General features: G+C 43.3%; 1 protein-coding gene across 1 annotated transcript in view; it reads right to left on the reverse strand.

The window, feature by feature from the left end:
- Positions 1–17345, reverse strand: part of CSMD1 (CUB and Sushi multiple domains 1) — a 1400820-nt gene that overhangs the window by 595422 nt on the left and 788053 nt on the right. The window contains exon 6 of the mRNA XM_060136411.1: positions 4424–4536. Within this exon, the coding sequence (XP_059992394.1) occupies positions 4424–4536 (113 nt within the window). The remainder of the gene's footprint in view (positions 1–4423; positions 4537–17345) is intronic.

Genomic DNA, 17345 nt, shown 5'->3' on the forward strand with positions numbered 1-17345 from the left:
CAAACAGCCACATTTTCTTTTTTTTTTTTTGAGTATTCATTTTTAATGAGTAAAGGATAAGATACTGATAGTACCATGTGATCATACAGAAGCATGGCATTATTTTATTTTTAAATTTATATACAGTAAAATTCACTCTTTTGATTATACAGTTCTACAAAATTTAACAAAAAGTAAAGACTCATATTAACTATCACCAGAAAACAATAAGCACAATGCTTCCATGATATTAAAAAAAAAATTCCCCAGCCCTGCACCTTTGTAGTCAGCTCCTCTCCTCACCCTTAATCCTTGACACCACTGATACTGTCTCTATTTAGTTTTGCTTTTCCCAGAATATCATTCAGGTTAATCATGTAGTGTGTAGCCTTTTAAAACTACACACTGTATGCAGTTGAGATTCATCCATGTCATTGCATTTCTCAATGGTCCATTCTTTTTCATTACTGAGTAATATTCCATTATGTGATTATACCACATTTTTTTTAGCATCTTTATTGGAGTATAATTGCTTTACATTGTTGTGTTACTTTCTGCTGTATAACAAAGTGAATCAGCTATACCTGTACATATATCTCCAAATCCCCTTCCTCTTACGTCTCCCTCCTACCCTCCCTATCCCTCCCCTCTAGGTGGTAACAAAGCACCAAGCTGATGTCCCTGTGCTATGCACTGCTTCCCACTAGCTAGCTATTTTACATTTGGTAGTGTATATATGTCCATGCTACTCTCTCACTTTGTCCCAGCTTACCCTTCCCCCTCCCCGTGTCCTCAAGTCTATTCTCTACGTCTGCGTCTTTATTCCTGTCCTGCCCCTAGGTTCTTCAGAATGATTTTTATTTTTAGATTCCATATATATGTGTTAGCATACAGTATTTGTTTTTCTCTGACTTACTTCACTCTGTATGACAGTCTCTAGGTCCATCCACCTCACTACAAATAACTCAATTTTGTTTCTTTTTATGGCTGAGTAATGTTCCATTGTATATATGTGCCACATCTTCTTTATCCATTCATCTGTCGATGGGCATTTAGGTTGCTTCCATGTCCTGGCTATTGTAAATAGAGCTGCAATGAACACTGTGGTACATGACTCTTTTTGAATTATGGTTTTCTCAGGATATATGCCCAGTAGTGGGATTGCTGTGTCATATGGTAGTTCTATTTTTAGTTTTTGAAGGAACCTCCATACTGTTCTCCATAGTGGCTGTATCAATTTACATTCCCACCAACAGTGCAAGAGGGTTCCCTTTTCTCCACACCCTATCCAGCATTTCTTGTTTGTAGATTTTTGATGATGGCCATTCTGACTGGTGTGATGTGATACCTCATTGTAGTTTTGATTTGCATTTCTCTAATGAGTGATGTTGGGCATCTTTTCATGTGCCTCTTGGCCATCTGTATGTCTTCCTTGGTGAAATGTCTATTTAGGTCTTCTGCCCATTTTTTAAATTGGGTTGTTTGTTTTTCTGATATTGAGCTGCATGAGCTGCTTGTAAATTTTGGAGATTAATCCTTTGTCAGTTGCTTCGTTTGCAAATATTTTCTCCCATTCTGAGGGTTTTTTTCATCTTGTTTATGGTTTCCTTTGCTGTGCAAAAGCTTTTAAGTTTCATTAGGTCCCATTTGTTTATTTATGTTTATTTCCATTTCTCTAGGAGGTGGGTCAAAAAGGATCTTGCTGTGATTTATGTCATAGAGTGTTCTGCCTATGTTTTCCTCTAAGAGTTTGATAGTGTCTGGCCTTACATTTAGGTCTTTAATCCATTTTGAGTTTATTTTTGTGTATGGTGTTAGGGAGTGCTCTAATTTCATTCTTTTACGTGTAGATGTCCAGTTTTCCCAGCACCACTTGTTGAAGAGGCTGTCTTTTCTCCACTGTATATTCTTGCCTCCTTTATCAAAGATAAGGTGACCATAGTGCATGGGCTTATCTCTGGGCTTTCTATCCTGTTTCGCTGATCTATATTTCTGTTTTTGTGCCAGTACCATACTGTCTTGATTACTGTAGCTTTGTAGTATAGTCTGAAGTCCAGGAGCCTGATTCCTCCAGCTCCATTTTTCTTTCTCAAGATTGCTTTGGCTATCCAGGGTTTAGACAGAATATTTACATAGATATTAAACTAGCTTTTAGTAGACACTGTGTGTTTTCACTATTATTATTGTTCTTGCTGGTTTTCTAGATTGCTCTTTTACTCTGCTTTTCTTTTTAGCAATTGTGTTGGTAATAACAACAGCGTTTTTTCCCCTGAGTTTGTCTGGTTGAAATAAAGTACAATACAAATTGGGGCTTCCTGATGTTTAATCCTGGCAGAAAAAAAAAGGGAAAATTTACAGGAATAACACACTTTCCTACAGGACAGGAAGCTTTCCCCTCATTTGTCCTCAGAGTGAAAACATTGAGGCCTCTCAGAGGCAAAGTCAGGGCAGAGTGGTGTCCAGAGGAGGTGGTCAGTGGGACAGCTGCCAGGGGCTCTGAGAGGCTTGGCCTGAGCCATCGCTTGCCTCTTGCCTTCCTCTGCCCTCAGGCTTGTTCTAGAATCAGCAGGAAGGACCACCCATAGCTTCTATTCATAGGTGATAGTTCTGCCCTCAGGAGCAAGAAAAATTCTCATAATGCCTTCCCTCCTGGCGTTGACACGTGCTCTCTGTTATGTCACAAAAGGATGACATCCAGTACTGAATCTGACCTTCCACGTATGGTCGGCTGAGATTCAGCCTTAGTCATGACCCCTCCTGTGATACAAGGCCTGAGGTGAATGAAACAAAAGGCAGCTCCCTCCCCCCATTTAGTCTTGGACTTGAACTTCAAAGTCAGCCTGAAGAGGTTTCCTCATGTATCACTGTTAAGCCATGTTTACCCCTCCTTATATTTTTGCATCTTTTTATCTCTTGGGACTTATGTACAGATTTTTCTAATCACGGCTTATATATATCATCAATGGCTGATATGTCTAAACTATTACAATTGTTTCTTATATCTACCAATTTAGAGTATCTTCAAACTTGATATTCTATTTTTCACCTTTCTTCCAATCACTGGTACAGATGCCAAATCCACTGATCAGGTTTAGAGGATGATACCTAGAAATTTTTCTGTAGTTCCGTACCAATCAGTTAATCAGGACCTTTGGAGAAGATCAATCGCCAGTTTAGAAATAACGCTATAGATCTACCTACCTGCCTGTCTGATCAGTCAGTTGTTATTCCAAATAGTGATCTACGATGGTTTTAAATCAGGGATAGATGTATCTGTTGATGTGCAGTAATATGGAGAAGACTCAGAATTTCCTACGAGACTGAGTGGTGTATCCCTCATCCCCCACCACTATATCACCTAGTGACCCCAGTCCCCACTGATATGTCCTTTCCATACCTGTTCTCCTATAACTACAGTTAGAATATGTGGCCTTGAAAGAGAAAGGCACACAAAGGCAGATATGGGAAGAAAAAGATTGGCCTTGCCTGGGTCTCAGAATAAGTGAAAACAAATTGCTGTGACTCTTACCAGGCTTCAAGGCAGTATATTTGCAATCCAAGGGCTTTCCAGCAGCATCGGAAGAAACTGAGGGGAGGACAATGCTCCTTATGAATAAAATGCATTTTGGTGAAATAAAATTGTCCCTGGACTCCAAGTCAGGCCCGTTCCATGAGGGTTCACAGGCCCCAAGGGTCCCAGTGGCAGATAAAACTCAACACATGTGTCCTCCTCAGCATCATCTGTCTTTAAATCCCTGAAGATTACTCTTATTTTTTTAACTTCTTGCCCAAAAGGACAGAGTGAAGGATTACGGATTTTAAAATGTGTTTCAGATAGGAGTCATTCAGAGCCACTTGTTGGAATATTACTAAAACCCCCTTAAGTGGCTCCCGTGATTCTCTTTCTGTTCCATCTTTCATGGGAGCTGTTTACAAATTATCTTTCTGATCTGCTAGTTTCTGGAGCATGGGGGTTGTCATAATTTCCTCACTTTGTGGTCCCAACTTCCCTGTGGCAAATGTTCAGGGAATTTTGCCTTAATGGAACTGGCATTCTCACGGCCATGATTTGGGGAAAGCTAGAGAAGTTTGCTCGGCACGGCATCTAGCTTTCTGACAGCGCCGTACTGGTTTTATTTGCAGATGCATGTGGAATAGTTTCCACCAACCTTTTCACAGTATTGATAACAATTATTGATTATTAGAAACATATAGGAGACTATACAATACTATCCAGGAATAAACCCTAGAAATTAGAGAGAAAGAGAAAGTTTCAGAATCAACCCTACATACTATTGACTACAGACTCTCTGTTTTACCTGGCTACAAACAATCTGCCATGTCTGTTTTGAGGTCCCCTTATGTGTAAGTCACTAAATCAGGTAGTTGCATTTATGCAGTGTGAATACATATTTTTTTTTCTTATACGATGGAGCCTTCTTACCTTGAAACTGAGCATTAAATCCTTTCCGTCGATGGTTACTGTCGGATGTGAAATGGAGTCGTAACCAATTCTTGCTACTGATAACAGGAGAAGGGAGGTTCATGCCTGTCAGCCTGGAAGAGAGAATGAAGAAAATCTGTCCTGTAAACCAGCAGCGCAAATGTCCCATCTCAAACCCGATTTTACAACTGAGCGCCGACAGTCTTTATGTAGAGTTGCCTAAAACAGATGCCATTTATTAGCTGCATTCCCACATTGAAGCACTTCAGGTAATTTCATCTTTGCCCACAAAGAAATGCGATATTCATCCTTGATGGAATAAAGGCTTTCACAAATATTGGACGTTTCGATTCTTCTTTATTAATGATGATTAAATGAGCAGATATTCTTTTGATCTCTTATTTCTTCTTATCAGAACCTCGATCATAGTGAATTACAAAAGGAAAAGATAGGCAAATGATACAAGTCTGCCCTTCACTATTTGAACACTTGGCCATTCGGTTTCACCTGAAGTCGACTCAGATAACTGATAACTTCCAATGTTTCCAGGGCCCCATCTGCAGATTCACAACCTGGGCCTTTCCTACTCAAGTGAAGAAGAGGGATGTTTATGAGATTAGTGACAAGAACTGTCAAAGAGATCCAACATGGAATAAAATCATGTGTGAGTAAAGTAGTATATTAAACAAAATTAAATCTTTCAAAAGTAAGACAGGATCAATCTCTGGTTAAGCTGTTGAAAATATCCAATCCACTTACAATGTGCGCTCTGGTTGTCAGAAAAAGCAAGTCATTTACTTCCTACTATTGAAAACTTTGTGTCATTACTAAGGAGTGCGTGCCTTCTCAGGCAGAGGAGCTCTTGATGGTTAGAGATGATGTGATGCATTCCGTTCTGGACAGTGGTCTAAGTACCACTGGATTGGCTGCTTCAGACAGACGATTGTGTGTTGGCTCCACTTGCACTAGTTGAGGCACTATATCCCCGGGTTATCTTTTCTGAACCTCAGTTTTCCAGTCTGTAAACTGGACTTGAAAAGACCTAGATCAAGGTGTTTAAAGAGATGGTACAGATGCACGTGTAAATGCTCCTAAAGCTACTTAGGTGGGGTTACACATTGTATAATTATTTTGCATCTCAGCTGTAAAACTATTCTCAAAATGATGCTTATTCATGCAGATGATATGTCAGGGATCCACAAATTGCCCTGGAGCTGAAACTGGCGGGGCCCTTTGCGGGCTGGCTGGCGATTTCCACAGCTGGAAACCGTACTCTATGCCTGGAATTTGCTAGGCACGGGTGGGCTGTGTAGAGCATTTCCCTAGTTACTCCTACTTTTACCTGGAGGAAAAGCTGCATCCAGTGAAATATGTAGGCAAGCCTCCTGATGTCAGGGTGCTCAATTTCAACTCTCAGGTCTAAAAACGTGCAGTATCCATTCAAAGTGAAAAGCCAAACCTTGACTGGAACCAATTGCAACAGTGTCTGTGTCACTGTTCGAAATAATCTTCTGTAAGAGGAAATACACTACTCAGATCTTACTCTTTGCTTGGATTTATGTAGCACCGACTGGTGAAGCTGGACACGACTGATTCCAAAAAACATTTCATCATTCTAATATTTTTTTTGAAGGCTCCTTCCGCCACCTTTCTTTTCCTGGTGAGATTACGTTGCAAATTCTATTAGAAAAAAGTCACATACCTCTTTGCCTAATAGTGACAGTGGCCAAGAGAGAAGTAAATTCTGGATTCAGAAACCCACATTGATCCAGCTCACCTATATCTACTTACTAAAATTTTTATAACTGAAATCCACGTTTATTTTGCTGTTGCTTTAAAAATATTGTTTATCCTTAATTAGATTCTCTTGGAGTGGTTCTGATTTCAAAAACTAGGTGGAGTTACATTTTAGTTCCATATCAACATTAGCAATGCACATAAACAAATCCCCCTTTCACCGCCATATCTCCCAAATACTTACCTACCAAAACATGTCAGTTTTGTGTTAGTGGACAAACTTGAACAATAAAGAGCCAGATAGAAATAGTTTAGGGTTTATGAGTCACATCGTCTCTGTTGCCACTGTTCACCTCTGCCCTTGTAGCCCCAAAGCAGCCCTGTGTGATATGTTCCAACAACACTTTACTTACGGACACAACTTGCATTTCATGTAATTTTTCTGCATAACAAAATATTATTCTTTTTTGATGTTTTTTTCAGCCACTGAACAATGTAACAACCATTCTTAGCTTATAGGCCAGATTTGACCTGTGGGCCATAGTCTGCTGATTCTTGCTTTATTATATATGAGGCAGTTTGTAAAATATTGAGTAAGGAAGATAACTAGACGATGTATATCAAACTAGTGTATATATTCAAAAAATGCATAATTCCTGTGCAGATTTCTTTTATATAGAATCAAAGGTGAGGATTTAGTAACAATTATATAATTTATTTCCCGTGGTTAGAGCCAAGCCATGCAAATGAATCATACTCCAGAGTGAATTAACATGCATGGATTTCTTGACTGGGCTGCGTGAATGCAACAAATATTCACATCCTCTGTTTTGGGGGGAATATGGGGGCAGGTCACTGTTCCATATAAGACCTATCCTTGGAACTGTGAGCTGTTCTCTCACCTTCCTTAGTGCAGGGGCTAACCTTAGAGATGCCATTTAACAGAAAGATCGTATTACAAAGTCAGTCATTCCTTCATTACAAGCAAATTTAAAGAAAGTTGACTAATATGGAAGCCAGCGGATGATAAGGCAGATTTACTAAGATCCTGGATGATTCAGATAAGGTTTAGAGGTAAAGAAATTCAACTGAATACCTTTGTGGTAATGGCTCCCAAAGTGTCCACAGCCTAATTTCCACAGTCTGTGACTATGTCACCTTACATGGGAAAAGGGCACTTTGATGATATGATGAAGTTACAGATTACCCTGGATGCTGGGGTGGCCCAATGTAATCAGAAAGATCCTTAAAAGTGGAAGGTGGAGACAGAATAAGACAGTCAGAGGGATATCTGTGAAATCGAGTCAGAGTGACTTGTGCAAACTCCACAGGTGGTCGCTGACCTTGATGATGGAGGAAAGGGTCATGGACCAAGGAACGAGGGTGACCTCTAGAAGATAGAAAAGGCAAGTAAGTGCATTCTCCCCTAGAGCCTCCAGAAAGGACACAGCCCTGATGACACCTTGATTTCATTGCAGCAAAACCTGTATAAGATTTATAACCTGTAGAACCATAAGATAATAAATTTGTATTGGTTTCAGCCATCAGGTTTGTGTTAATTTGTTATGGCGGCAATGGAAAACTACTACAGCCTTTTAATATGTGTATCCTACTTTTCATTCGAAAACAGTCCTGAAAGAAAGTCCATATGGTAGAAACTGTCATCACTGTATACCTGTTAATAACCTTAGAGAACCAGTGCAGTTTAAACCCTGTCCGTAATTATCAACAATTGAACGTCTATCATTGTTGCAGTGAGATCTCCTACAAGTCCTCTACAATTCTTAGCTGTGTTTCTTGTAAATCTGTTGGAATTGGTTTTCTAATAAATAAATAGTTTGGGAAGTGAGAGGTAAATTATGGGGCAATAGTGGACTTGACATGGTTAGTACAAGACAGAAGCAGAACCATTTTCAAGAGAAAAGAGGAAATGATGGCATAACAAATATCTTTGTCTATTAACTTACAATATACTGACAACTTTTTTATCCTAAGCATATAGAAACAAATGACCTGGTAAAATCAAGCAAATCAAAGATTTCTGGGCTTATAAAATAAAGGAGGATGGTGAGGAAAAAAAGAACACCTCAATGCAATCAGCTGGGAAAAAGTCTTTCTGAGGAATTGGTAGATGCATTTCATTTCTGGAGCATCTCCAACTGGGTCAGGAAGCTCATCAAGCCCAACAACGTGGATACTGAGCAGTCCCTACAGATGTGGCTAAAGGTGTCAGTAGTTCTCAACATTTGTTTCAATAATGCCAAATTAAGCGATTTAATCCATCGGCAAATTCATTTCTTTCAAAGGATTCAACAAGGTTTTGCTCCTGCCACAGAAACGGAATTGGGTCACTTGTAGAGACATGGATGGACCTAGAGACTGTCATACGGAGTGAAGTAAGTCAGAAAGAGAAAACAAATACCATACGCTAACACATATATATGGAACCTAGAAAAATGGTACAGATGAACCGGTTTGCAAGGCAGAAATAGAGACACAGATGTAGAGAACAAACGTAGGAACGCCAAGGGGGGAAAGCGGTGGCGGGGCTGGTGGTGTGATGAACTGGGAGATTGGGATTGACACGTACACACTAATATGTATAAAATGGATAATTGATAAGAACCTGCTGTATAAAAAATAAATGTAATGAAATTTTAAAATAAATAAATGGGGCTTCCCTGGTGGCGCAGTGGTTGGGAGTTCACCTGCCGATGCAGGGGACACGGGTTCGTGCTCCGGTCCGGGAAGATCCCACATGCCACGGAGCGGCTGGGCCCGTGAGCCATGGCCGCTGAGCCTGCGTGTCCAGAGCCTGTGCTCCGCAACGGGAGAGGCCACAGCAGTAAGAGACCCGCGTACCGCAAAAAAAATAAAATAAAATAAATGAATGAATGAAGATCTCTCATGGGATCCTTAAAGTTAAGACGATCGTCTTTGAGCCAACATAGAACCGTCCAGGCTGTTCCATTTTCTCCAAATAGCTTTACCATAAATCCTGTGACTCTATTTTGAATATATCCATAACGTCTTTTTCCACTTAACCTCCATCAACTCCTCTTTCCTCCTTTGCGACATAAAGGGGCCCAGCACACTGTTCTTCCCAAACATCACGCCCTGTGTCTGTGACTCATCTGTTTACTTATGTAAATTGAAGCTGTAGACTTGAGTCACCAAGATAGTGTTCTGAAATGCATTGGGAAAGGCTAGTTTTCTCAGAGAGCTCTTTTTGAGCACTCCTCTGACATTAAGCCAGACTTCTTAAGTCTTTAGGAAATCATCACACAAATCTCTGGGGGTTCCTTGGTGGTTAAACCTCTTTAACGGCGATGACTAAGAAGCCGGAAAGCATTAATACCATCAACATGGACTGTAAATTACCCAGCCTCCCTAAGGAGACTAAGGAATTTAATAAATCTGTTACTTTGAAGAGACTCATTGCTTGTCAAGTTGGGGAGAAAGTCATCTGGAAGCTGTGCTAGTTCTGTGCTCTTGTGGACATTTAATCAGTGTGGTGCTTCACTTATCTCTGTTTTGTCAAAATTAACTAGAGTAATCTGATCAAATGAAGTTTTCCTGAAATGCCGTATTTCTAATTGGGTGTTATTCATGTTAATAGTGAAATCTGCTGTCTTGTGAATATATATACATATTTTACATTGAGTTTCTAATGCTGCCACCGTAAGCCTTATTTGGGGCACTGAAGAAAATAACAACGGAAGTAAAAGGTAGTCCTTACCTTGGAAGAATAGAAAAAGCAATGAAAAAAAGAGCTATGTAAGTGCGTGGACATACACAAATATATGTATACCAGATACACAAGCATGTGCATATACACACACAATAGTTACATATTTACATACAAATATTTCTAGAAAGTTATTCCAAAGGTTTTACACACACACATATACCCTCTTGGAAAAACAACTACGACTACAAAACAAAAACAAAAAAACACCCACCGCCTATTTAAAAGCAGACCACGGAAGACTTCTCCGTTAAAAGTTTTTCCTTTCATCAAATTGATACTTTCTAATAGATTTTTCTTTCACCCTCTTGGCATTCATGGTTAACTCTCATGAAGATCTCATGAAGATCTTCTCTCTTGGACAACAATCTCTCTGTCTGTCTCTCTCTCTCTCTCTCTCTCTCTCTCTCTCTCTCTCTCTCTCTGCCTTTTTTTCCTCCAGGCACTTGTGAAGATTCTATCATTTTATTGTTATTATACACCCATGGCTACACCCTTCTCTCTTGGTAATTTTATCCACCCTAGGACTTTAGCATCATCTTTCACATTCTCTGTGTGCCTCATACCCCCTATACCTTTTGCAAAAATAATTTATAGGTCCTGGAGCCCCTGGTGCTCCCTCCAGGATGGGACACCCATCCTTCCAGGCTCACACTCTCCCCTTGCTTCCACTCTGGCATGAACTTGACTTCATTGTGCCCACACGTACAGCCATTGCTCCTTCCCCGCTCAGGGTCTTGACATGCACTGTTCTCTCGCATCTACCCCACCACCCACTTCCTCTCCATTTGCCTGGTAAGACTGGGCATCCTTTAGAGCTCAGATGATATGTCACATTCTCGGGGAAGCCTGACCTGACCACGTAGGTGAAGCTGTTTCTCCCTCCTTCTGCCCTCTCCTCCCTCCCTAGTTTCTCCTTTGCAGACATTTCAAATTAGTGACGACCTGGTCTCTTGTGTGGTTATTTACTGGATGTGCATCTTTCCTGTGACACATGAAGCTTGTGTTACCATCAGTGTCTCTCTAGCACCCGGTAAAGTGCCGGGCAGTTAGTAGAGGTTGAATATACATAGGATGGGAAAATGGAAGAGGTAAGTTTAAACACTCCCAGGGGGCCTTACCCAGGTCCCATCTCACAAAGTGAAGGCTACTCTGTACAATCCTTCATGTTATGATGCCAGGCTGGGTGTTCGTGACTTAAGATGCCTTCATGGGGTGAATCAGATCTCTTTATAGCATTAGAGGTGAGCAGAGTGGGGGGATGGTGCTGGGAGAGAGCAATGGTGTCATATCTGCCCGGGACCCAGGCCTCCACACAGACCCATGCACGACTCTGAGGGGGCTGGTCACACAGAATAGATTTGAACGGACTCCCCCGGTTTCATGCCCCAGCAACCCTGACTGGCCATCCAGTCTCCCCTTACTTTAATAAACCCTCAGGAAACCCACAGAGACACAGCTCAGCTGCCCCAGAAATGCCCTCAATACCCACCCCTGAGGCTGGCCTTTGGTAGATGTTTAGACCCTAGTTGCACCGGGTTCCGTGGATTTCTGGGAGCAGCAAGTTCTCAGATGGGTAACACTGGCCGCACCAAAACAGGCGTGATTGCAGTGGATGCAAGGGAGGGATCAGCGTGTGTGCAGCACCCTCGCCTCATAGCCGTCTCCTCAACTTTAGGTTTGCACACAGCATCTGTCCAGTTGCTAAGTTGGCATTCAACCCTGCAGTGTTCATTCTTCTAACCCAGCACTGCCCAGGTTCTCGCCCAAACCCTATCACCTCTAATTGTGCTGTGGAAAAGGTCTCTTTAATTGTGTGTTGCTTTCCTGCCCCTCCCTATTCAAATCCACTCGGTGTAACCCTGATGTGAACTGCCCTAAATACAACCCAATTCAACATTTATAAACAAACATCCTAGGCACCAAAGATACAGCTGTCAGCAAAATAAGATGCCCAGAATCTCTCAGAGAAGAGTGACCTCAGGGTATGACACGTAGGGTAAGCATCGCCAGATGGGGAACACGGGTCACGATACACATCCACAATAGGGCTTCCAACTCTTCTTGGCAGAAAACCCTCCTGGAAATGCGACATCTGAGTTGTGACTTGCCAGGTGAGTTGCTGGACTGGGGACGACAATTCGAGAGCAACAATTTCCAAAGTGCAGATTTGTGGAGACACCCAGGCCAAATCACAACTCACAGGCACTTTCCTAAAAATACTCCAATGGCTCCAAATCACTCGGAGAAGAATCAACTTTCTTGGCATGGGATTGAAGATGCTTCATGGTATGACTCTGCCCATGTCCTGCCTTCTCTCTGTGCCCTTTCTGGAATTGCTCCCTAAATCATCTTATACCTTCATGCTTCCCTGACTTTGAGCTGTCCTCTCCCATCCAGAGCCCTTTGGCTGACAGTTGCCTGTTTAAATTCTCAGATTTCAAAGCTTTTGTAAAAGATATCCCCTCCAAAAATCTTCTCTTCTTATCTCAGGTAGAATCAACTGTCCTGTGTTCATAATCTTTTAGCACTTGACCCATATATGTCTATGGAAATTATAAGAGCCCATCTTGTACTTTTTTTTTTTTTTTTTCTTTGCGGTACGCTGGCCTGTCTCTGTTGCGGCCTCTCCCGTTGCGGAGCATAGGCTCCGGACGCGCAGGCTCAGCGGCCATGGCTCACGGGCCCAGGCGCTCCGCGGCATGTGGGATCTTCCCAGAACGGGACACAAACCCGTGTCCCCTGCATTGGCAGGCGGACTCCCAACCACTGCGCCACCAGGGAAGCCCCATCTTGTACTTTTGATGTTCATATCGATGTCTGCTTCCTCGAATGAACTGTGAGTCCCCTGAGGGTACACCTGGCACCTTGTTAATTGCCCTCATCCTGGTACTTTGCATACACGGGAGTCTCAATAAATCCATTTTAAGTGGTTTCTATGCTTTTGTTTTTGCTCCTGAAAGAGCAGCACGGCTTGAGACTATAAAAAGTTAAGATCATCAAGAGAAGGCCATTCTTATCTTTTCACGCACGGCGATTTCCTGCCAGTGTCGTGATCTGCCGAGTGTGAATGCCAAATGGATCAGCTCTGGCATCTTCTTTTTGTTCCATCTATGGCATCCAAGGGGTCCAGAGCAGTAATACAGGCCTCACTGAAGCCAGCGAGAACATCCATGTGTGTCAAGGAAGGAGCAGGTGGTGCGCGATGGACCCTATTAGAGACGGGGCAAAGGAGCCCAGCCCAGACAGGAGGGATTGAGAGCAGGGCATAGACACCTCCAGGGCTTCAGCAAGTCAGGCATTAGGCATTAATCCAGAGGTCAAGCAGAGAGAACCATTTGGGAAAGAATGGGACAAATCCTGTCCTCTAAAGCTTAAGGACTAAATGTCAGGCAGTAGCTCGGAACGAAGCCCGGGACATGGCCCAGACGGACGGTAATAGGATAGACGGGCAAGAGACAGTATTTCAGTGGAAAGTCCTTTGGGCCTCTCGTGCACCCCGGTGACCTAGGAAGGAGGTCAGCAGGGAATGTGGCTGCAGCCCAGGGGCATGCTTTGCCCTCGTGGCCTGAGGGGTGGTCACACCCACCAGAGACCTGCACAGTGGCGGGGACCCCGTTCACAGGTGACATGGGGTCACATCTGCACCGAATATCTCTGTTGCAGCAAACTGGTCTGGATCTGAGTCGGTGACTTGGGAAACAAAACCTCCAGTGTGTGTCTCTCATCCCCGGCTCCATCTAATACTCTGGCGGGTTCTTTTAGTACCACCTGCAAAGACAGGCAGCTGAGGTTTGCCAACAGGAAACGAGGTTCTTTGCCTCCTGTACCACCTGGACTTTCAAAAGAGCCAATAGTTGGCTGTAGGCATGGATGCACATCCATACGATTTGTTGATTATTAAAAAGACATTATCTACAAACAGATTTCTATAATAAATGCACATAGGCAGTACTCCAAGACTGTCAATAAAAAAAAAAAAACCCGAAAAACAAAATGACATTTAATTACTGGATCACTCACCATTTTCTCTTTGATGTTATTTTTAGCAATATGTATTATTTAAGACACTACAAAAATATTTTTCCCCTTAATCTTGGGGTAAAATGTTATCCTAGCCCATTTCAAGGGTCTGAAATGTCTCTCTTTCTATCAGGAAACTTTTTTCCTCACTTGATATAATGACATTTCCTTATGCCACTAGCTGGTAAGATCCACCCCCTCCCCGATGCTGCTACATTCTCGGTGGCAGGAGGGTAGGAGATGAGCTGTCCCTAATTGCACGGGACCCAAGGTACAGTTCTGATATGCGAGATCATCAGAGTCGGGGGCACATCTGACAGAGGCACACCGGTGTCGCCGTCCGGCTGCTGCAAACCTGGTTACTCTTCACACAGGGACACGCAGCCCTTGGGTTCGGTCTATGGCTGCTCCTTCCCAGGTGGTCTGATCTGTGCTTGTCACCTTCATCTCACAAGTGCTGCCATAGCAAGTGAGCTCCCTCCACCCACGGCTCTGTATTGAGGCCCAGGGGTAGCTGGAACCTCACGGAGGCTGCCCCATGCTTCTCCCCCACCTGCGGACTCTGGGAACCTATAGTCATTACGAACACAGACTCTGGAGCCTCCCTTGCCTGCACTCATGCCCCTCCCGGCTGGGTGACCTCAGGGACTGACTCACCTGAACCTCCAGCCTCCTCTGTGTGAAGAATCACGCACATACACTGCGGACTGGACACTCCTGGCCGCCTCGCAAGAACCCTTTCCTACTTTCCCGTCCTAAAAAAATTCAGTTTTGTTCTGAAACCCACTTCTACCCTAGCAGCAATGAGATTCATGGAAAGACGATTGCTTGCTGAACTTATACGTGGATACCTATCTATCTATCTATCCATACATACTCACAAAACACACTCATATGTATGCAAGTTAAATATGTGATATATGACATATACTGTGATATTGATGTATTATGTAATATATATGCAGGTCTCTGTCTACCTATATATCATCATAAAAAGTTTCCAAACATGTCAACTATTTTCTATTTCACATTGATGAGACCAATACTGCCTCAATTTTTCAAATGTATTTATGACCTTCCACATGCCAAGCCTTGTGCAACGTGCCAGGAATACGAAGTGGAATAAGTCCTTGTCTCTGACTTCACATGGTTTACAGTCAACCTAACTGAGGGTGTTATGGGCTGATTTGTGGCCCCCAAATCCATGTGTTGAAGTTCTAAGTACAAGTACCTCAGGATGTGAGTGTGACCCACATGATGGGTGTTCTTATAAGAAGAGGAGATTAGGACACAGACACGCACAGAAGGAGGACCACACAAAGACACAGGGAGAAGACGGATGTCTACATGCCAAGCAGAGAGGCCTGGAACACATCCTGCCCTCATGGCTGTCAGAAGAAAGCAAACCTGTTGACACCTTGACTGCAGACGTGCAGCCTCCAGAATTGTGAGACAATCAATGTCCGTTGTTTAAGCCCCGCAGGGTGTGGAACTGTCCTCTGGTAGCTCTAAACTAAAACAAGGAGTCCCATAAGTAAGCCAATGACTGTGCTGCAGGAGGAGGGCTGTGTGACGTTGCCCCAGCAAGCCTGCTTGCTCAGGAGGTGGGAACTCATCAGACTGTAGGGTCACGACATCAGGGAGGGCGTCCTGCAGGTGGCAGTGCATAAACACTCAGGATAAAGAAATAAACAGAGAAGAAGGGGAGACTCAGTGTGAACCTGGGGGATACAGATGTCTAAGGGCGAGTCCAAAAAAGTGTCCTCCAAGGTGACAGAGAGGGACTGAGCATCAAGAGAGGAAAACTGACAGCCCAGAAGTTAAGGGAAAAGGGAATATTCAGGAAGGATGATTGCTAGTTTTTCGAACCTCAAAGGGCCAATTCTGACCCGGCAGAGACGTGCTTTGGTGTTCGATGACCCAGTGAAAACCAGTGATTGAAGAGGCCAGCTTGGTTTAACACCCACTCAATGGATACTCTGACCACATGGTAGCCAATCCTACTAAACAGGACTGGGGAGTCCATGGCATCCAAACGTTAAGGAGAAACATGCTCTCAGGTCAATGTATGTTTATTTCTCTCAATGATTATATATTGTATTTAGGAAATAGAGTTCCAGCCCATTCTTCCTGAAAGTTTCAGTTGTGAAATAAGCAAGAACATACAACAGCATGAGGGAAGATATATGAGAGTCCAAATGGCTCAGACACATGGAAGCCTGCCACCAAGTACACGAGTGTCACAGAGGCAGGAATTGGCTGTGGGGGACCCTCACTTGTTCCAGGAATCAGAATTTGTGGGTGTCCCTGCCCACGTCCAGCCTTTCCAGCAGAGATACATCACTGTTCACACGTAAACCCTGTCAGCACGTCACAGATTACTAGCACACTCAGAAATGGTAAGGCTTGTCCTAAGCTTTGTCCATAGCTTCATTTAATAAAGAATTCTCTTGAGGGCTTCCCTGGTGGCGCAGTGGTTGAGAGTCCGCCTGCCGATGCAGGGGACATGGGTTCGTACCCCGGTCCGGGAAGATCCCACATGCCGCAGAGCGGCTGGGCCCGTGAGCCATGGCCGCTGAGCCTGCACGTCCGGAGCCTGTGCTCCGCAGTGGGAGAGGCCACAACAGTGAGAGGCCCACGTACCACCAAAAAAAAAAAGAAAAGAAAAAAAAGGGGAGGTTTGTACCTTTGCCCAACATCTTCCCATTTCCCTAACCTCAGCCCCTGGTAACCACCATCTACTCTGTTTCTATGAGTTCGACTTGTTTAGATTATAAGTGAGATCAAAGGTATTCATCTGTATCTGGCTTGTTTTTCTTAGCATACTGTCCTCTATTTTGGTCCACCCACCTCAAGGTCAGAGAGATGGGCAGTGGCCATTCATCCATCTGGGTTTCTTGTTTTGTTGTGTTTTTTACTTGGAATAGATATTATTTTCCCCATTTTACAGACAGAGAACTAAGCCGTACAGGCATGGAGTAAGTTTTCAGATTCAGCCTACAGCACAGGAGAGGTATATTCACTTAATTAATGTTGAATCTTGAACTTACTGCCTTTTAGATTTTGAAAACGCACATCACTGCAAGTCTGCAGGACTATGGCGGCTGGTGAAAGCCAAATCACATCCTAGTTTACAACCCCTTTGCCTCCTGAGCTGACCTCCTCTCAGCTTGTGAATCCTGGCCACTTCCTGAACAGATGCAGAAGCTCAGGTCAAATCGAAAACAGGTGAGCCTCTTGGTGAGCCCTGGAGGACTTCGAGGCAGCCTCCTGTGCAGTGGAGCTGCAGACGCTGCTCTGCCCTTGAATTAAGTCAGGGCTGTTGACCTTCGTCTCTCCTGCACGTCGGATGGTCGATGGTCCTTTTGTCCGGTAGGGTTGAATATCTTGTTTAAGCCATTTAGCTATCAAAGC

This window comes from Lagenorhynchus albirostris, chromosome 21 (assembly GCF_949774975.1).
Source record: "Lagenorhynchus albirostris chromosome 21, mLagAlb1.1, whole genome shotgun sequence".
Taxonomy (NCBI): domain Eukaryota; kingdom Metazoa; phylum Chordata; class Mammalia; order Artiodactyla; family Delphinidae; genus Lagenorhynchus; species Lagenorhynchus albirostris.